At 31.7% G+C, this 22,662-nt stretch overlaps 1 protein-coding gene across 1 annotated transcript in view; it reads left to right on the forward strand.

The window, feature by feature from the left end:
* The window catches only part of LOC124369099 (ras-related protein Rap1), a 33,782-nt gene extending 14,334 nt beyond the window's left edge, over window positions 1-19,448 (forward strand). The window contains exons 3-5 of the mRNA XM_046826839.1: window positions 1,124-1,252; window positions 7,757-7,909; window positions 14,877-19,448. Of these exons, the coding sequence (XP_046682795.1) occupies window positions 1,124-1,252; window positions 7,757-7,909; window positions 14,877-14,966 (372 nt within the window). The 3' untranslated portion in view covers window positions 14,967-19,448. The remainder of the gene's footprint in view (window positions 1-1,123; window positions 1,253-7,756; window positions 7,910-14,876) is intronic.
* Window positions 19,449-22,662: the final 3,214 nt, after the last annotated feature.

The raw sequence follows: 22,662 nt of genomic DNA on the forward strand, positions 1-22,662 counted from the left end.
TATAGTAAATTACAAGTTAGTAGATGTATAGATGTATACTGACTGATTCAGGCAGGATAGAATTCAGTCTGAAATGGGATCAATTCATTGAAATGATTTAACAAAAACTTAAATGACTGTTCCAAAGGAAAAGATAGCGAATTTCTTTTCAAGCATGTAAACTTTATGCAATTTTTGGCAAATAAATAAATTTTAATACATACATTTACTGGTAGCTTTTCAAAATAATGAACAATTCATTCACTTGTTTAGAAAGTGTAAGAACCGCGACATCAATATTAAATTATTGAAACCTTAAAAAAACCACAGCATTGAATACAAGAAACTGTTTTGCTTCTGTGATTCTTCCATTTAAGTTATTACTAAAAGTAGGTTTTGATTATTCTTAACATCAATTCCTTATTATAGAAATAACTATAAACTTTAACAAGTTTTAGTGTATTATTTGGCAACCAACTGTTGAAACAATGATCTAATCTTATTTATGATGTACACTTTTAACAATGGCTTATCTATTCTACATCACTCAGATAATGACTTGTTCATCAACTGTTAGATCATCCTATCTATAGTTGTCAGACTCCTGTAAATAAAGCCATCTTAAAATTGTGTATCTCATTTTCTTTAACGCATAAAACTTTCAAAATGTAGTATTAAAATCATATAAGTTTAGTGTAATTTAATATTTCAGATATTTAGAAGATAAGGAAATACTGATTGATCAATTACAATAAAAATACCTTGGTCAATCGCAGAATAATAACTTATGTAATATTACATGGCCAAACAAAATAATGTTTAATCGGTGGAATTGTTATTATTCATTATAATATTAATTATATTCGTCAACATTTATTATGTGCAATGGGTCTATGTAACCGCACAATGAATATAATATTCTGTTTAGACCTTTGAGGGTTAAAAATCTCACTTAGCATGTTTTATTAGACACTTCATGCATGTTTAGCAGCTTACAGTGAATACATATATCAAATTTAATCTATGATTTTGTATTAGGTATATAAAAAATTATTTTAATCTGGTCAATATAAAAATATTGAGTTTAAAATGAAATAATTTAAATATCAATGACTTTTTTACTGAATTGTAATTATTGTTACAGGAGCAGTTCACTGCCATGAGGGATCTTTACATGAAGAATGGCCAAGGATTTGTTCTTGTTTATTCCATAACTGCTCAGTCTACATTTAATGACCTACAGGATTTACGGGAACAAATTTTAAGAGTTAAGGTAAGTTATAAATGGCTGAAATAATTGGTTATACATATGTATACAAAATATCTCAAAGGTAAATCTTTGTTTTCCAATTAGTTAACATAGCTAACCACAGGCCTGGGGGTCTTTCTCTTAGCAGTACTAGATAATAAAAGAATCTTTTAGAAATATAATTTTGTGTAATTATGAAGAATGGATAAGTAAAGTGAGAGGTGTAACTTAAAAGAAGCAAATATTAACAGCTTCATAGTAAAACAGGGTGGCCACCCTATCAGGAAAACTGGGAATGTCGGGAATCTTCCTGTACAATTGGGAAAATCTGAAAAACAGTTTTTCTGTCTTTAAGAACATAGGAAATCAAGAAATAATTTGACAGCTCCTTGAAACAGGACCTGGTCAATCTCACGAGCCCCACCTGACAACGGTTAATCAGCGGTCGTCTTTACTTTTCTAGTGAAGTTTACTTTGGTTAGTTCTACGGCAGTGTTGCGACAAGCCTCTCGAACACATAACAATCCATTGGACAATTAATTCAAATCTGCCAATCGATCGTCTCGACCTTGGCAACTATACGAGCAGTAAGGTGTAAGTGGTAAAGCAACAGAATGGCAGAGCGTTTGTGGACATAATACAAGAGGTGTTTGTGTACAGTGGAGCCTGGATAATTCGAACCTCAAGGGACCGGTAATAAACTTCAAACTATCCAAAAATTTGAATTAAAACCATTCTAAAGAATGGGGCCAAAACATTAAAACTTCACATTGTGAATTAAACCTCTTTATTAAATTGACACTCTAAAGGTATAAATTCATCAACAGATGCTAATTATAAGGATTCAAATACAGTAATCATAAAACAGAACTAACTTACAGTATAAAAATGTATGATACAAAGTAACATTTCTTTACTAACCTTTAAAAATACAGTACGTTTTGCAACATATGAACTGATACAGGCTACCAACTTAACTTTGTACAACATTGACAAAAGACTTAGCAGACTATTAAAATAAAGACATGAGTTTCAAAGAGAGTAAAATACTTTACTACATATTTTGTTTGAAAAAAGAAGATAAAGTACTGTGCTGTATTTGTATATAACTTACTGATTACGCTGATTCTTAAGATTATACAGTAGTTATCACAAAGCAGCAAAACCCATATGAAACCAATGATATACAGTCCCAGTTAATTATTTATTTGTCCTAAATAACCGAAATGCTGCACAAAATAAATGCGTATTTACTGGCACTAAGAACAAGATATTGAACTAAAAAATAAGACAGCTGTTTAAACATTTAACGCTAGCCATAAAAATCTATTGTTTTTCAAAAAAAGATAAAATTTTGGCCTGTTTCCTAGAATTAAGCTTATCTGCCATCACAAAAGATTCTAGCATATTCAAAGAGTCAAAGTAAGTCACTAACATTGTGTCTGCTCTCAAAAAAAACGCCTGAGTTTTTTTTGCTCTCCACACACAGCTGCGTTTACGTTGAGAAAATCTTTGTAAGTAATGGCCTTAGGGACGGATACTACATCCTCCCATCCATCGGCAGAAGGAACAGCTTCCGTTATCGTTAAAACTATCCTTGTCGGTTTTTTTAAAACAGTTTCTTATTATTTCCTGGTCCATGGGCTGGACAACAGAGGTAATGTTTGCTGGGAAAAAACAACTTTCACAATTTCCATTAACCCTCCGGCTGGCAACGTCGTAAATTACGACTCATTTTTTCCCGCCGTGAACTGGCAGAGTCGTAATATGCGACTCATTAAACATCGTCTACTAATTACGTCATAGTTCCGAGAATTACCGCTCGAATTGAATAAAAGTTATATCACTTTAATCACAAGATCCCAAGCCTTCTAATAATGTATTCACTTTTATATATATATGAATATTTGTTATTTTACTGGCCGCTAAAATCTCCCGACTACTTCCGCGTGACGCGACTCGGCAACTGTTAGTGCTTGTATATAGTCTTGTTTTTTTCAATTGTAATTTTATTTGTAAATTAAAGTGTTTATAACTATGTATTTTCTTTTTGTGCATAATTAAGTGAACATTATGCAGATTTTAAATTTTTAAATAAAATTAATTTTGAGTTTTTTTTTAATGGCATAATATAAAAAAGTGTTTTTTGAAAAATAAAAGTTTTGAGTTCTGACCATCAAACATCCACCATTATTCATGTAAGTCAAATTATAATTATGTTTATACTGTACAACATATTCTGCAGAGTAATTTGATGTATAACACTTTTGTGTTTTCTCCAATAATTAATTGTACAGGATAAAAAATTAAAAACTATGCACGAAGCTTCAAAACAGGGTGCCAGTCAAGGCTCAAATGCGCGCCAGCCGGAGGGTTAAAGTAATGGTGTTGTGAGCTGTGCAGTTGTCCATAAAAACAATAACCTTTCACTTTTCTTTTATAAACTTTATCTAATTTGATCAGCCACTTTTCAAAAAGATTGCTTGTCATCCAAGCATTTGAGCTGTTCACATATTCGATCGGTTTCGACTTTACATTCTTAAAACATCGGGGGTTAGCAGATTTCCCTATCATTAATAAAGGCAGCTTTTCCGAACTGTCCATATTTGCACCTACCTAAATTGTCACTTCCTTGCTTAACTTCCATCCGTGATATTTTTCATCTTTAAATGAAAGTGTTTTGTTAGGCGTGCATTCATCAAATAGACCAGTTTTGTCTAAATTAAAAATATCCTTTGGGTATGTGTCCTGTATCGTCTGTTCTAAATCTTGTTTCCACTGGTTGGTATTTTCTGATGAATTTGTAACTATTTGTGAAATGAAATTAATTTACCTTAATTTGGCACTTTAAAAATTCAAACTATCCAAAATTAAATTCAAATTATCCACGGTTTATTAGCATTGTTTAGATATAAAATGCTAGGGATGAAAATAAATATTCTAATTAAAGAAGAATTCGAATCATCCAGATTCAATTGTATTTAAGTTTTATTCAGCCACCAAAGGGGTTTCAGATGGAGTTGTCCAACTCTTATTCTTGAGTAAAAATAGCATTTTGAAAAGATGTGTTAGATTGCACAGGCCCAAAATGTAGAGTGTTTGCCCTATAAACAGGCTCAGAGTTCAGTTCAGTGAATATTGTCATATTCAGATGTAACCCGGTTTTCTGACCAAACTAGATTGTCAGTTGGAATTTTTACTAGGCTTGTTAAGACCTTTTGGAGAAGAAAATAGTGGATTTGCGACAAGAAGTAAAGTCGAGAAGGGAATCCAACATAATGCACAGCAATGACAGAATGTGTTAAGAGCTGAGCGGCAGGAGAAAAATGTAATGTCTGGAGTTGGCGGAAGGTCAACGACATCATGTGGTACTGCCCTGCTGCTCATGTCTTGTCATGGCCAGTATTGAGCATTCCAGAGAATGAAACAGATATGTGAAACAGATAAATTATACAGATATGTGCAATACAAACTTTAATGTCTCATTAAACACCTCTCTAACGCTCACCACCCACCGCTTACCGCTCTGTCCTAAAAAAGTGTGGATTATACATGAATTTCGGGCTCCAGAAAACCAAGCATGGATTATGTGTTAAATTTTATAATGTTTTGGAATTTGTACTAGGGATACCTTGTAACGTGGCGCTTTACACTGGATTCCAATACCAACAGAAGTGAATACGCTTGGTTTGGAAAATCATGATTTCAAAAGTTTTTAGATTATCATTATGAAAGGACTTTGTGGCATGTCAGGTCTTCATTGCAGGAAAGAGCTGTGTGTGTGTGGACGTGTATTGCCCTGAAGAAACAAAAGTTTTGTACTCAGTTTTCACCGATACTTCTTTTGTATCTCCCGCTGTAGTTTCTGCAGTGTTTCACAATAACATATCTGCATTGACTGTCAAGCCTTGTTCTAGGAAATCAACCAGAAAAACACTCTTATCAGTTTGAAGATATTTTCTTGGGTCTTTGTGTCCCCCATTGTATAGGCTGCTTTTTCATCTCACAATTAACATGCTTCACTCATGTTTCATCACCAGTTATATGATAGAGAAGTTCATTACCTTGTTTATCGTAGTCTTCAAGGAAAGTCAGCGATGCAGCAAGCCTTTATTTTTTTCTTTGAAAAACAACTGCCAAGATCCTCATGTGAACGTTGGTGCAGCGATTTCTAATGTCAATACACTATTGTCTCACTCTGCTTTCATTTATTATTCCACTCCCTTAAACATCACAAAGTTGGTTGATTGCAATCTGTTTGTAGTTTTTTTGCCAAGGAAACCCTAAAACCCTAATTGCTGAACGCACTTCACAAGTGGGGGATTTTCAATTGCATTGATCACTTTAACTAGTCATTCTAGTCACATTAACTATAAGGAGAAATACCACAGCTTAGTGCCTACTGAGCATAGGAATAATATTTTTTAAATTTACTTTTACTTTTTACAGTAAAAATAAAACAAAAGTTGAACGATACTTTGTACCTTTATGAAATAATATAAATATGAAATGACAGAGAATTGCGTTTTACTATCACTGTCTCAAATTACTGAGTTACAATCATATCTTTAAAAACAATGCATAATTCTTCAAATGAGTTCGGATTTTTTTGCCTGTATCTAAAGGTTTAAACCCATTAAAGGATTGGTAAATATCTTCAACATAAAAAAAAACTCACTGTAATCAGTAGAATTCATTCTAATACTAACCGACTGACAAGCAAGAGATCGTAGGGTAGCAAGTGTGTGTGTCTGTGATATTCTTGCCTTCACTACCACTTATCTGGCACAACACATAATTCTTCGTACAACTCCTCTCTGTAGTGCATAGCAAGCTATATACTGTGTTTGTATCAATGCTTTATACAATATTCACATCATGCAATTTTGTTTGCTGAAATCAAATCAAGATTATTCACAGTCCTTGTTATCCTAAAAAAAAAAACATAATATTTTTACAACTAAATATTGTTTATGTAATGTATCAGTTCAGTAGTACTTGCTGTAAAACATCCACTCATCGCCTTCTATACATTACTACCACCATCTTTGTAGTTTAAATTAAATTTTTAACTCTCACCTGATGTGAAAATGGATATGAACATTCTATGTTGAAGTAGTATGAGAGTTTTACCTCTCATTCATTTTAAATAAAGCCATAATGTTAATAAATAAATGAAAGTTGATTTTTTTTTCACTGAATTATATCACAGACTCACTAACAAGAGAAGAGACATTGGCAAGTTTAGCTGCTTTTGGACCAGTGATAGGTTGCTCTGTTCAGTTAAATATTGGTCTATATCAGATAATTCAGTATAGAGCATCCCAAATAATTTTTATATAGCCTACTTGGTCTCATAGAAGATTGTCTTGGTCTCATAGAAGGTTGTCTTATAGTAGTCAGAAAATTTCATTACTTTAATTACCAAACAAAACTTGCTGTTTTTCCTTCATCTGTGCTAAGTGTTTATTATGGTTTGTTTCTGTGAAAACCTATCCTTAAATCGAATAACTGAACTAAACTCCAAGGTTTTGAGTTACAGATTTTTATATTAAAGTTCGCTGGATTCTTATATTAAAATTTTCTATACAACAATAATTATTCACTATTTTTTTATAACCTTGATTCCATTGTTGTAACATTTTCAAGAATGAAAAATGTAACTCACAACTAATTTTAAATATTGTTACATATTTTACAGTCCTAGCTAGTTTAATTTACTGGGTAAAGAAAAATGTTGGATATTTTATTTAATAAGGTTACAATGACAAAGTTTGTTAAGTTTTTTACATATTCCTCGTATAACAAATATCAATCTTAAATGTTTCATAACTTTAGCCTACTTTAAATTATAACATTTTGAGAATTGTTGTGTACTCTCAAATTTGACAAGGCTATTTGTGATGGAACTTCATCAACATGCTAGACTACGTTAACATTCAGTTTGTGGATTTTTTATGGGGTTCATAAATTGTTATTTTTTCCGAGAAGTATGACTTCTTTCAAAATCTTTTTTTGTAAAAGATTAATGAAGAAGCAGTGTTTATATAAATTGAAAAGTCAATACTCAAAATATTTTGTAATGTGTTTTTTAATGTCTGTTCTTTGATAAAATATCCAGGAGGATATTAAAAGTTAATTTTACAGTAATAATCAATTACAATTATTTCAAACCAAGGTTTAGGAATATCAAGACATAATGACGTAGTCCATAAATTGTCTTGCTCATATTAATGGTGGATGATTTGAAACTTGAATAAGATTTAGAATATTTTATCACTGTCAAAAAATTAATAAAAAAAACTGTGTTTAGAGAACTGATATAAATTTTCTTTCTCATGTTCTTCAAGGATATTAAGTTAAAAATGTACATAATTAACAAATCAACAATGAAACTTTATAAACACCCACAAAAATACATTATTATAGAGACCAGTTAGTAATGTATTTATTGTGTAATAACACTATTGTAAAATATTATTTGGCCTGACAGTTTGAATATCCAGATTGTGATTATTTTTATTGCAGGACACTGATGATGTACCGATGGTACTGGTGGGCAACAAATGTGACTTAGAAGAAGAACGAGTGGTCGGCAAGGAGCAGGGAATCAATCTGGCTCGCACATTCAACTGTGCTTTCATGGAGACATCAGCTAAAGCAAAAATTAACGTTAATGATGTAAGCAATGTCATGTGTTCAGTTTTTAAATAGTTTTTTTTTAATGCTTTAGTGTCTAAGATAGTGGTAATTAGTACAGTACCTGTATTTATAAAAGTGCAGTCAGGACAGAAGTTAGATTGTGCTATTACTATTCCCTAGGCTCAATCTTCCAACACCGTAGCTTTCTATACAACCCCTAGTTGCACATAGAGCAGTCAGTACATGCCAGATCTGTTTTAAACTTGTATGCAAGGAGATTCAAACTTGCATCATGTAACCATCTAGCACTCAGATGAGATCCAGGCTATCTGGGAATCTTCAGAAATGAAAAGACAGACACACTGGCACAGGGGACTCAAGACACCTAAATGGACCGGATGATCCAATCTGTGGCATGATTTTTTTGGCCATAAGATATACAGTCAGGATTAAACAGGGATAAGATATAATTTCTTGCCAGGGCTAAACACCGAAAACTGACATCTCTACCCTATCCAGTGCTTTTGAAAAACACTCATCAAAGACCCTTATGTTGCTCTTTCAAAATCCCTTCTTTCGCTAAACATGGAGTCACAGTAGAGAAGTTAGATAAATTATCAGTCATGGTTATTTCTGGTAACATCTGCACAGGACAGGTTTCTTCAGTGAAGGTGTCTATGCCATCAAACAAAACAAATAATGCAACATAAATGGGATTCTACAAATCTTTTTTTGAGAAAGCAGCACAGATCTGGTACACAAATGGATCATGGAGAGATGGAGAGGGTCTAGGTGTCAAATTCTGGTCTTCTAAGGCCGTCTTCCAAGCAGAAATACGTGCAATTCATCTGTGTGCAGGCTTCAACTTATCAAGAAATCTGAAGGATGCCAAGATCTATATCTTATTGGACAGTCAAGCTGCACTGAGATCTCTCTGCAACTGTCCTTTTGTGTACATGTTGGTTTGAGACTGTCTAATACTACTTAAAGCTCTGGCTACCCAAAACACTGTTACCCTGATTGTGGGTACCGGAGCATGAGGGGATTGAAGGGAATGTAACGGCAGACAGTTTGACGAGAGTTAGAACCATGTTGTAACTCAAAGGCCAAGAACCACTTGGCTAAGTATGAAGTCATAAATACTGTTAAAAAATGGGAGGCTGCAGAGACTTCTCTCTAACTGGAAAATATCCAAGGGCTGAGACAAGTGATAGCTGTCATAGATCCTTTATAGATAGACAGTAAAGCTATTCTTAGACTTGGAAGATCGGACATCAGATTATTCTCCAATGTTTTCACTGGATATTTTTCACTTAACTACCACATTTATGAGATGGGTACCTCGGATTTGGACAAATGTCGTTTCTGCATGGAGTCCAAGGAGATTGTTATACACATAATCTGTTAGTGCCCTGATTAGGTGAAAAAATCTTTACCTCTAAAACCTGCTGAGATAGAACTTGAACTCTTAGGAACATTTTAAGGTTTATCAAAAATCTCAAGATGACCTGGGTTGACTAAATATCAGGATTGAGTCACAATAGATCCACAGGATCGTAGTGACTGGGGTATTTTTTTGCCAAATCGACTGTATTGTATCGTAGATTGTAATATTGTTGTTAAATATCATATTCAAGCAACTATTTTTGAATAGTGCTAATTTATCTTTATAAAATGTTATGCCTTACACTAACCCTTTAACGAATTTTGGTATACTCAGTATACCAATATGTCTGCCAATTTTCGCTTTGTATTTGCTTTGACGTACTCAGTATGATCCATGACACTTGATAGAAATAAGTACATTTCCTAAGTAATTCCGGTTTTTTCTGTAATTTCCGATTTTATAATTATTTGAATCACATATTATATAGTAGAGAATTAAATGAGCAGTAAATTTCTAGCACTGAAATAAAATCGATATATTTCATCAAATTTTTTCACGATCCAGCTGGGAGCTGCCAATGTTGTGCCTGCGAATCAGCCGGCTGGTTATTGAATTGTGCCGGTCCTGTTTACATCATCTTTGTGTTTATTCCAGTTTATTTTGATTACGTTTCAACTTATTACTTACTACAATTGTAATTATTATATTGTGATTAGGTTTAGATGTGCAATGCAGAGTGTGTTTAGTAAACCATATCTACAGTCAGTGTTCAGTTTACATAGGCATTCATTTTGTGTTTTTTTTTTTTCTTATTATTTATCTTTATTAAACTAAACATAATTATTTTATGTTGTTCAACAATTATAGCTGGAACAAATAATATAGGCTTTGCTCAAAAAGAGTTCCAAAATGTAGGCCTTAATACAAATTTGGATGAATTTAAGTTGCTGTTGATGAATTGGGAACCGAATTAGGGGGTGTAATGAATATAGACCTAAATGAAGATATTATTCCTAGGAATTGAAGCAGGCCTAGACCTGTACTTATAGGCATGCCATGAAAAGGTACAGAAGATAATGACGGTGAGCGAAAATGTATATAGGTGACAATAAAGACATTATCATAACCATTATTTAAATTGACAGTTAATTATTTAAAGCAATTACAAAAAATAAATTATTACTAAGTCAACATCATATATCTGGTATCACTTTGAAAGTTACCAATTAAAATCAATCTTTTATGTGTGTATGTTATGTTATAGGATAAACCAAACATTTAAAAACCAATTGTAACATTATGAAACAAATAAAAAACTATTGATAGTTAATTGAGTGTTATACATTAATAAAATATTTAGTTAGTTGCAGAACCATGGCAACCAACGGAATAGCATGTCGGATGGCTCTTCTCGTATGCTGTTATTGCAAACCAAGGTCACTTGCTAATTCATTAATCATGATAGTGCCATCCTTTTCTAACACTAACCAGTATTAAAACTCTCCTCTACACAGCTCTCAGGTCTACTGATGTGATCACCGAAGTGCAGTGTTGGCTGAAAGTAGAGGTGTGCCAAGCCGTTCACGTTGTCGTTACAGTTCCAGTGGAACCTTTTACTTTTTTATTGTCACTGTGACGTAACCACTTCAGTTACAGAACTTAGTGACGAGGCAGTTCCAGTTGCAACGATCCACCTCTAGCTGAAAGTTACTCCAGTCTTTAAACAAAATAGTGTCTATGTGTATATATATATATATATATATATATATACCATAATAGCATACACAAGCTGAAATGCCACATTTTCCAATATTAAACATCATATCGATTGGTAGCCAAGTGTTAACATCATTACCATATCAGAATAGTTACTACATATACGAGTGTTAAGAAAATAAATATTGCTTGAGTAAATACAAATATTACAGCTTTTTTATAAGCTATTTTAAACAATGTTGCAACATAGTGATATTTACATTACAGCATTTTTGTATCTAGTCAAGCTTTTCAGTACCTATTGACTACAACTCTTCCACCTTTACTTGTGACTAATTATTGATAGTAGCTTTCTACTTTTTATCATCCTTAAAGCGTTTTGACCCAAACCATTTTCGACATTCACATAAGAAACCATGTTTCATTATCAGTGATGCTATGTGGTTAAGAAATTCATCATCTTTTATTCATGGAAGCGGGTAAGAAACTTTAGAGCTGATTCCATTCTCTTTGTTTTAAGTTGATGAGTCAATAGTTTGGGTAACTACTAAATTGGATACACAAAATTTACGATATTCAAGTTTCTGTCATAATTTTATACACTAGAAATTTGATATATGTGGAAAATGTTTTGATTGATTTGTGATTAAGAATCTTCCATTATCCTTGAACTTATGATTAATTTATTGATGAGGTCATCAGTACTCACAAGCGGTCGGCCTATTCGCTTTTCATTATTAGTACGTCGTTCACAAAACAATTGACACAATTTTTAAACTGTGGCATACCTAATTATTTTCCTGTGTAGAATATATTTTCAATAAAAATATACCATTCATTCATTATAGGGTCTAACTTGTAGCTTTTTTGGGGTTTACACTAAAAATTTGTGTTTCCACTTATTTTTATATTCTTTAAAAAATTATGTTTTTATAACCTTGATTACATATATTGTTATTTCCTAATACTGAACGTTTCGCAATATAAAACTATTTTTGTAAATTTAAACTTACACAAAGGTATACAAAAAAGAAATTTGGTATACTGTTTACAATATTTGTAACTTATGACTTTTTTTATCAAATATATTGCAGAAATTACACATATATTTCTACTGAAAAAATGAAGCACATATTCTTTTCTTCATGATATTCAACACACTTTGGTTATTTGGAATTTTCTTACAATATCTTTTTAACTGTAAAAAGGAGTCATTGTTATAGTTTTGGTAAAAACATGTTTTCAGTTTTCATTCTTCTCATGACAACATATAGTAAGACATAAATGTTTATAAATTATAGTAACTGTTTCAAAAACTACATTTCATGAAAAAAATGATGTGCTGCACTGTATATATTAAATGGGTTTAGTATTTTTTTATAGCACAAGCTTTTGATCTCATCATCATCATCATCATTGAACATATCACAAAGATTAGATTTTAAGTGAAAAAAAATAAAATATTGTCTATAAGCAAGGTTCAGATTTTATGACAGGTACTCAAATTGTTCACAGACACAATTCTCACAGCCAAAAAGTTGCTGTCATATTCACAATATGAAAGTGAGCGAGGATTGTCATGCAAACTTTCACCAACAAGAATATTTTCACATCTATCATTGAACTGCATCACTCATCTCCTTTCCACTCAATAATCACTCATTCCATTTAGTCCATACTCCTCACAGAGTTGAATTGCCTAAAATTTTATCATTTCTGGCATTGAGAAAATGAACAATAAATCTAATTCACATACAAACCTTGTTCATAGCACAAGCTTTTGATCTCATCATCGTCATTGAACATGTCACTAACAAGATTAGATTTCAGGTGAAAAAAAGAAAACATTCTGTAGAAGCAAGGACCAGCAGTGGTGTAAAGTACACCCATGCAGCCCCCACATTGTGGGTGGGTGGGGGGGGGGGGCACTGCATTTCAAGGGCGCGACCCGGGATGATGAAAAAACAGGAAATGTTAATAAAATTAATAAAAATGCAGTCCGATTTCACCATGTTACTCTTTTATAAGACGAATATTACCATTTTCATTATAATGATATATAAAACTGTTTCATATAACTAAAATCACAAGAAAATTCGAGATCTTACTTGTTACCTTGGCAACAATTGTGGCTCTTGTTCTCAACCTTTTCACATCCTTAAGAAAGTTCTTTGTGCCATGCAAACACTTAGGTTCTTGACAGGGTATTTTTCCTGAACTGTGCCCGTAATCACCATAAAATTACGGTTTTACATCCTTTGTCAAAAACTGTTTTATAATCCGCTGCTCCAAAGAGACGTGCATTTCCTGTTCACTCATGATTTGTTCTGATAGTAAAGGAATCCATCAGAGTTGTTATCGGTTCCCCCCTCTCTGTAACAGTACAGGCTACCTACCTGAGCATCAATTGATTGTAGGTCAGTGACTCCTTTGGAATTGTTTAGATAACTAGTCCCGTTATATTTGACACATCTTCGTATTACGAGGGGAATTTTTAGTCAGGCCTATTTTTTGCACAAAAAACTCAGAAAATACTTTTTAAGAAATTTATTTTCAGGTTCTACATAGTTGTCTTGTTTATTTAAGCATTTGTCATTTGTCTTACCTTAAAACTAAATTTTTAATCCTTTCTTCAAAGAAATTTGCCACATGCTCTGATACTCACTATACATCCGTTGTACATTTTCAATCATTACCTATAAAATATGTCTGGAATAAATCAATAGGGGTATTCTCTTTATTGCCTTGTACCTATTTAAAAAATAATCACTGTTTTTTTCTTTTCTTTTTTAAAAAAAGGAGAGGCCGATCCCCTTTTAAGCCTTATTCTGTCCGCCATCATGGGCCACTGGCCTGTGCGAGGATCTTATCAAACAGAATAAGGGGGAGAGTCGATACAGTACAAGGTCAATGGTACTGATAAAAAGTGCAATGGTCACAGACAGGATTTGAACCTGCGTTATCTCTAACTCAGACCCAATGTCCAACGACTTAGACCGCTCGGCCATCGGCACTCCCAAATACTGTGCCGATAAATCACTGAAGATAAACATAAAGGTTTTTGATGGACTACTGCAACTCGTGAAACTAGAGGGCAACCAAAGTCTACAGTGACTGACTGACTGCTTGGGCAGACTGTACGATTCACTTATTAGATTCAATGCTATAGATGAGCCGCTTTGAAAGCGACCTGTTCAGTGAACAGTGCTGGGGGGGGGGGGAGTGTGTGTGTGTGTGTTGTGTGAGAGAGAGAGAGAGAGAGAGAGAGATGTGGAGAGGGATAAGAAAAGTGCTGAATCACTTCCCCCTCCACATTCCTTACCAACCACTCCTCAGTCGCCACTTTACCAATAATAATATTTAATAATACTATTTGTTATTCCATAACAACGAGAATAACAAAACATAGCGTGATGCTCCAAAACACCAAGCAGGGAAGCAAAGCAGTCGGTTACCACTTGTGTCTTGTAAAGGAAATAGATCAAGTAGGGAATGACGGTGGTAGACGTGGTCGAGCACCTGTTCCTCCCTCCCCCCTATGCACAAGAAATGTTCGTGCAGCGGTTCATCTATAGCAACTACCTTATTTCATCCATTTTTTCTGACTGGGAGCTATAAAACACTATTTTTAATATTAATCAAAACTTGATGTTATAAAGCATAATATAACTGTAATTCTTTTCTTTTAAACTTTGCATGTAACATGGAAATGTGCATAACGATATGTATCTTACAGATCATTCATAATCAGTAATTAATTAATGCGGATAAATAAATCTTCATTTTGTTGAATCATCATCATTATTATTATTTAATATCAATTACATAAGCCTTCTCTAATTAATTCTATTTTAAGTTCAATATCTTACTAAGATATTTAAAACATTGTATTGTTTTTTGCAGATATTTTATGATTTAGTGCGGCAAATCAATAAGAAGTCTCCCGAGAAGAAACAAAACAAAAAGAAGAAATCAATATGTTTAATGTTATAAACACTAATAGGCCTTGTATATATAATACGTGAGTTGGCGGACTTTAAACCATACTTTCACTTGTCACCAATTGTTGTTTATTATTAATTATTATTCAAATTTTTTTGATTCCGGTAAATGTTGAACGTGTAAGAAGGAAGCACTTTGGCCTTCCTCTCTTCACTGCCAAGGTCTATAAGACCTCCACTTGGACAAGTAGTACTGTATACCATATCTTCAACTCTACCTTCAACTCTTCTATTTTCTGTGCTAAATACTTTATATTTTTAATAAAAAAAGTATATATTTCTGTATAGTCTTGAGAATAAGGCTGTATGCTGTTATCTTTAATGTGTAATTTAGTTAATTAATATATTAATTTATGTAAACTTGTTTTGGATTGTGTATGAGGAAATAGTATTCTCAGATTTTATTAGCCTTTTCATTTTTAGTGGTAACTAACACGCACAAGGTACAGTTTCAGATTAGTCACAGTGGTTTATTTAGTAATTTTCAGTTTGTCTCTAAGCTCTTACAGTTCTTGTTCTCTGTGATATAATGGAAATACATTTTAATACATATTACAGAAGTATAGTCGGAAACTTTCTGTGACATCCAATGTAAATAGATAGATCAGTTTTAAGTTTGTAATCCTTGTTTATACTTAACTATAATTATGAATTACAATTGTTTGCTACCACGGTTTTTCCTTATTATCGCTACTTCTCTTTAAGTTTGTTATATGAGTGTTTATATTAAAGCTATTGTATGTACACAATTTTTATAAAGCTTGTTTATTTTACTATACAAATATTATTGTTTTATCAAGTCAGTTATATATTATACTATAATTATATCAAGAAAACGAGAGTCAAAGCTATGTTATGAAAATCTATTAGTAAAAATCTTGGATATAATTTCAAGTGGCAGTGAATTATACTATTTTTTGGCTAAAATGAAATGCAGTTGAGGAGTGTATCTGCCTGCTACTAACTGCTTGTGCATAAGACATTTAAAATTACAAAATGTGCGACATTCTTTATTGGAGACATGATATTTTACAAATAGTCAAATTATTAGCATAGATTTGTCAGTTTTCTGTAAATAAAACATCTGTTTGTACACAGGTGAACATTTATTATTGTGTTTAATGTGATTTAAGTATATTTTGTCACATTAATCATGAAAGTATTGTGCAACTTAGTGGATTTTTTAGATCCCCATTATGTTATATTCATTACTTCAGTTTATTATAATTGTTTTATTAAATGAATTCCACCAAAGACCTCTTATATATTATTTATATTAAGTGAGCAAATTTATTTGTGTTTTATTTGAAGTTCATCTTTTATTATTGTTGTGTTTTGATTTACCAATATTAAATTTGATTTATAACTTTATTGTTCAACATAGTCGTACTTCATCAATGAATGAAATATTTGGGATTTGGTTTTACATAAAGAACAATCTCCTGTTATTTACATAATGGAAACTATAAGTGGAAAAGTAGTGAGAGATAAGTTCAACCAAACATAATTATTATCGAGTACTGTAATTTTCCACCTAAGATATTTCATTTAGTTGTTATTAATAAACATTTTGTTAAAGGAGTTCAAAGCAAGCAAGTCTGTAATTTATAAATGAAAACTGTAGCAAACATTTCTTTAAATCATTATGTGCGTGATAATGTCTATTGTTAATAATCATGTTACTAGTTCGTCTGGTTTCTCTGCTATCATTAAAGAAATCAATTACTGGATCAAACATGTTTTTGGTTTAAAATCACCTATAGGAATTTAAATATTTTTGATACCTATTGGAGTTTTCTATTAGTTAATTACCTAGTGTTAATTTGTTGAAGATCCACGTTGTATAGTTGTATTTCACCTGTAAATAAGGGCTCGTAACATAATTACGCTAGATAAATATTAGTTCTTGATATGTACAGAAATCCTAGTGTGAAGATTTTTCTAACAAAAAACTTAAGTAATGTTTTTCCCATTGCATTCTTCAGTACAGTCTAACCTAGCTTATCTATCTCTTTTTTATTTGCATCTTAATCAGGATGGATTTTCACAAATATAATTTGCAGATATTGTGGCTGTAAAAGCATTTGCAAGATTACACCCTCTCAGAAATAATGTTTAAAAATTACAAAACTTGACTAACAAACATTTTATTTTAATAAATTATATTTACGTGTAATCATAAATGAAAAATTACCATAAATCAAATTCATTAAAATCAGCATCTGAATCGAAGCGATTGGAATTCACATGCGAAAACAGGAAAATATTGATCAAGTGATATTTCTTTGCCAATATATAAAGTGTAGTGCTGTTGTTAAACTGTACTACTATGGGTGGGGAGGGGGGATCAAAGAGCTTCTATATCCAAAGTTTGATATCTGTTACTATAATGTTATTACTAGGAGAGCTTACAGTAGATCAGTATTAATTAGGGAGCTAAAAGTAAGAAGCGATCAATTCTGGACAAAATGACAGAGAGTCATTGATTGATGATGATTTTTCATTTATAAAAACTTTTGTCTCTTTCTTATTATATCTGGTCCCAATTAATGTAGATGGGTGAAAGTGTACTGTATTGATTTATCTGTTTCATGTTATTACATATGCATATATTTTATTATTTTAATCAAATTGTATCCAGTTTACTGGATCTTATGCATTGTATCTATGCATTGATTTTTAATGATGCTCTTTGTTTTAATGGTACCTTTTCAGTGACCATATACTGAAGTACAAAATGTAATTAAAATATTGTTCAATTCAAGTGATAAATGTCTATAAGTTAAGCCGTACACTGTTTGGTAATATTAAGTTAAGTAATTGTAAAATTATGTATGCATATTACTATTATATTGCCCTGTAAACTATGAACTTCCAGTAATCTTTATAAAAGGCAAATTTGACTTTGTTACCATTTGGTTCAAGTCATCTGCGATGTTGGATGTTGTCTATGACATAATAACCTAATACAAATATTTTGTTTTGTCAGTGGAATAAGTTTGTTGTGGATGGTGATGTTATAATAGCTTATTAAGGCTTTTGAACGTAATATTCTCAGATTTTATTTACATTATTTTATGTTTTTAGAAAACCAGTTATATTAATTTAGGGTTGGGGGAGAGATACAGAAATAAAATGCTTCTTTTGTTTAAAATTGTTGAACACTAGTATTGTGATGACAATCCATGGAAAATGAGTAAAAGTGTTTAACTTAAACACTTTTTGCTGTTTTTTTAACTGCGCTTTTTATAACTTATTTTAGCCTATGTGGCACTATAGGCATATTGTATCATGCAATGATATTGATAGTTTTATATATTTTAAAATTATTGCTGTATGTTTTTATTATTTTGCCTGTAACATAATATTATTAATCCATTTTTTAAGTACACATCAGTAGCATTTGGAATGAATTTGTTTGTATTTTTTGGGAGATTCATCTTCATTTGTTCCTGTTATTTTGTACATTTATATAACACTTCTTTAATTTCCTACACATTAAAGAGAAAAGAGATTAACTATATGTTAAAATAAATCATTGAACCAAAATATCAATTAATGTTCTGTATTAACTTTAAAATTAACTGATACAGTAGCCACAATTACTTGATATTTAAAAGTACATGAGTTGAATGGGAATATTGTTCTCTTCACCTGACAAATTTTTGAAATTAAATAAAAATTGTACTTTTTCATGTAAATAAGAACATTGTATTTGTTTTACATTATATTAATTTGTAGTTTATTGTGGTAATATCTTTACAAACCATCCAAGGATATTCTACATAAAATATATTATTATTTTATCATAATACATGTTTCATAATACATAATACACTAGTTTAGTGGATATTTATGTGGAAGACATGTAAAATGGTTGTGATGCTTTTGTATTTTTTTTGTAAGACAGGCTCTTTGGTGGTTGTTCATTTAAATACATTTAAAATTGCTTGATTTATGTATCATATGAAATTACCAATAAATGTAGTTATTTTAAAAACCTCTTTAAATTGTTTTCATTTTGCTCTGTCACTTGTTCTGTGGCTGCGTATTCTTTACAATCTGAAGTTTGAAACAAATATTACATTTAAATTACTGAATCTCCTAAGTATACACTTAAACTTGTTGTAACTTATTTTTATGTTATTGAAATTGATATTTTTAAGCGTAATATTTGTGAGTGAACACACTGGTCACTCGAATTGGTCACAATCCAAAACAAGTAAGTTTTTTGAAAAGCTAAGAAAACAAGCTAAGTTTGTCGACCAAAAAGTACAGGGGGAGTACTCTCCCTCCCCTGCATCAGAAACATAACAAAATTAGAGTTAACAAATTACTGTAATATATATATTTTGGACAAAGGTTTTGTTAAGTAGTAGTGCTGTTAGTGTCCTTGATGTCGACCATTTTTGAGCTAAGGCTGTAACCTGATGTTATCCAAAGATTTAACAATAAAATAATAACTTCTGGGAGACCTAATTGTGTTTCTATGTGAAGCTCCATTGATCAGCAACCCTTGTCATGAGGTCATATAAAAAGATTTACCATTTGTTTTTATTTTCATTACTCTCAATTGTACAACAATTCTTACGATAAAAAGTACAGAACCCTTTTATGTAATGCTTAGAGATGCAAGCTCAGACATTGGATGCACCAGGGGAATCTTTGCTGTCTTGTATCTCAATAATAGTTAAAAAAACTGATATCAATATACTTAAGTTGCAGTGATATATTGCTGAATGCTACTTCAGTTCAAAAACAATCCAGCAAGTGTTAAATCTTAGATGGTGCACCAAATAAAATTGTAATTTTGTATGATGGTTTATAAGTCTAACTAAATCTCCCAGGAGTTGATTTTTGATTTAAAAGTATGTATATAAATTGTAACAACTACTTCAATGTTGCCATTTCTATGTGGCTCCTTAGCCACAAAATGTAATATAACAATTTTAGGTCTTTAGTCCCAAAATTTAAATCTCAATCCATAGTAAATTAGTTTGATCTGAATTGAATCGGTAAACAAATAAAATATCTAAATCCAGGTCTGCTTTGCCACACATCACTACAATTATTTATAACATCACTTTTGATATTGTTCAGGTTTAATAGCACACATCTTGATATTTATAGGCAATCACTATTTCAGCTTGTAATTGGCAAGTTCAGTGTCAGTCTGGCTCTTTGAACTACAATTACAAAATTAACAAAACATGATAAACTATATTTTTATTAAAATATTTTATAAAAGCTAATTAGTCAAAAAATAATTGAACCAAAATGTAATATTAATTGTCTGAAATAATCTTTCATGTGATGTGATTTTACAATTTATTTAATGTATTTAGTGGAAAACAAATTTTAACTTGAAAGATTAAAGAACTAATGCTATTAGTTGTCAAAAGAAAGGTTAATTGTAATAAAAGACTTGTAAACTTTACTACAGCATTGCATATTCATGTTTGTTGTTTAATACATTTAAAACCAATATTAACCCTCTCCCAGACTCAAGCCTTGGAACTTTCTGGTCGCTGCACCTCTGTAGCTAAGCTTCATGGATCTGCAATCAATGTGTATGTGTGTGATACACTTTGCAAGTATCACTTCTTCTTTACTTATTACCAAGAAAATGGAACAGATTTTTCACTATAACGAGTAAGAAAATGTTATAGTAAATTTTTAACTATTTATACTACACTCCTGCTCAAAATTATCGCACATCCCCTGATAACAGTTTTGTTATTAAAATACTGCAACATCAAAGCTTTAACTTTTATAATGGGTTGTATATGGAAAAAGGTTAAAAAAGTGTGTTGGAACAAATCAACTTTATTTTACACTCTAAGAACAGAAGATTAGGAAATTTAAATTAAATTACCAATTTTCACTATAATGAAAAACATTAAACGCACCTCAGTACATTGATAATTAAAGGGCTGTCCTATCAGTATTTGATATTGCCTTCTCTTGCATTTATAATGGCTTATGTACGTTTTTCCATTCCTTCGATGAGATGTAGACGATCTTGAGGGAAGTTGCCCCATTCTTATTTTACAGTGGCTTCTAGTTGAGCCATGCTGCTAGGTGCTAAATCTCTGGTGTGAACATAAGACAATAAGACATTTTATTTATCCTTCAGCATGTTACATACATTGCAATAGATATTGTCATTTAGTTTAAACAGTCATTCTCAGTTTTTATCCTTAGGTTTATTCAAGGATTAGAAAGTAGATATAATACAAGTACTAATATTCAGATTAAATGTTGTACAACTTTTTACTACTTAATAGGCTACAACTTCATATCATATCTTTTTCTTGGCTTTATAATATTCGTCTAATTTATAGAATAGATTTCTAGATAGCCAGTCATGTAACACTACTGAAAACTTTTTCTCTGCTAGATTTTGCCATGAAGCAGGTAGACTATTGTAATTTTTTAAGCCTTGATACTACTTATGGTAATTCATGGTTCTAGTTAACCTATACCTTGGTAATTCGAGCTTATTACTATTTCTGGTATCATGGTAATGTGTCATGTTTCTTAAAAGGTATTTGTTAAAATCTTTCTTAAATAAAAGTAAAACGTCAAATATATACAAATTTACAATGGTTAAAATACTGGTTTTTACAAAAAGTGGTCTACAATGAGTTAATGGCTTAGAGCCAGTTAATATTCTTACTGCTTTTTTCTGCAGGATTAAAGTCTTCTCTATGCCTACCCCATTCGCCCATACCACTAAACCATACCTTATGATACTTTAAAAAAATGAGTAGTAGGCCATTTGTATATAACTGGTAGTTACATGATTCCTTAAATTAGCTAGTAAAAATATTACTCTAGACAATTTTTTACAAAGACTCAATGTGACATTTCCATGAAAGTTTAGAATCAATATTTATTCCTAACAAGGTAACTAGATTATTAACATAATTTTTTATATTTACAGATCTTAAAGAAACAAGTAACTTTTGAGTTTTATCTTTGTTTAATCGAAGGCCATTGATTTCAAACCAAGAGGTTGCCTCCAACAAAGTGCCCTCAGACAACAAATTAAGCTGTTCCATATTTTTATGTACATTAAGGAAAGAGGTATCATCGGCGTAAATTGTGGTAAAGTTTAACAGATTGAAACTTAACCAGTTTCAAAAGAATTGTAATGGAATTGTAATTCAAAAGTATTAAAATTAAGAATAGTAATGGCCCCAAAACCGACCCTTGAGGGACTCCAATATTTATTTCAACAATCTTGGATCTCTTTCCTCCTATCTCAACTAATTGTTTACGATCTTTGAGATAAGATTCCAAGACAGCTAGGTTTGTACCATGAAAACCGTAAAATTGCAATTTTGCCAACAATACATCATGCTGCACAGTATCAAAGGCTTTGCTAAGATCAAATAAAGTGACCTGAGCTGCACAACCGCCTTCTAAAGTTAATAAAATTTGTTCCACAAGAGTATCTATGGCCTGTACAGTTGATCTTCCAGTGCGGTAGCCAAATTGACTGTCACTAAATAGATTATGGGATTCAAAATAGTGACAGATCTGAATCTTGAGCACTTTCTCATAAATTTTAGCCAACACTGGTATACATGAGATCGGACGATAACTACTTGGTTTGATAGGATCCCCTTTTTTGAAAATGGGTACCACTCTACTTAACTTTAAAAAATCAGGAAATGTTCCTT

Source organism: Homalodisca vitripennis, chromosome X, assembly GCF_021130785.1.
Source record: "Homalodisca vitripennis isolate AUS2020 chromosome X, UT_GWSS_2.1, whole genome shotgun sequence".
Taxonomy (NCBI): domain Eukaryota; kingdom Metazoa; phylum Arthropoda; class Insecta; order Hemiptera; family Cicadellidae; genus Homalodisca; species Homalodisca vitripennis.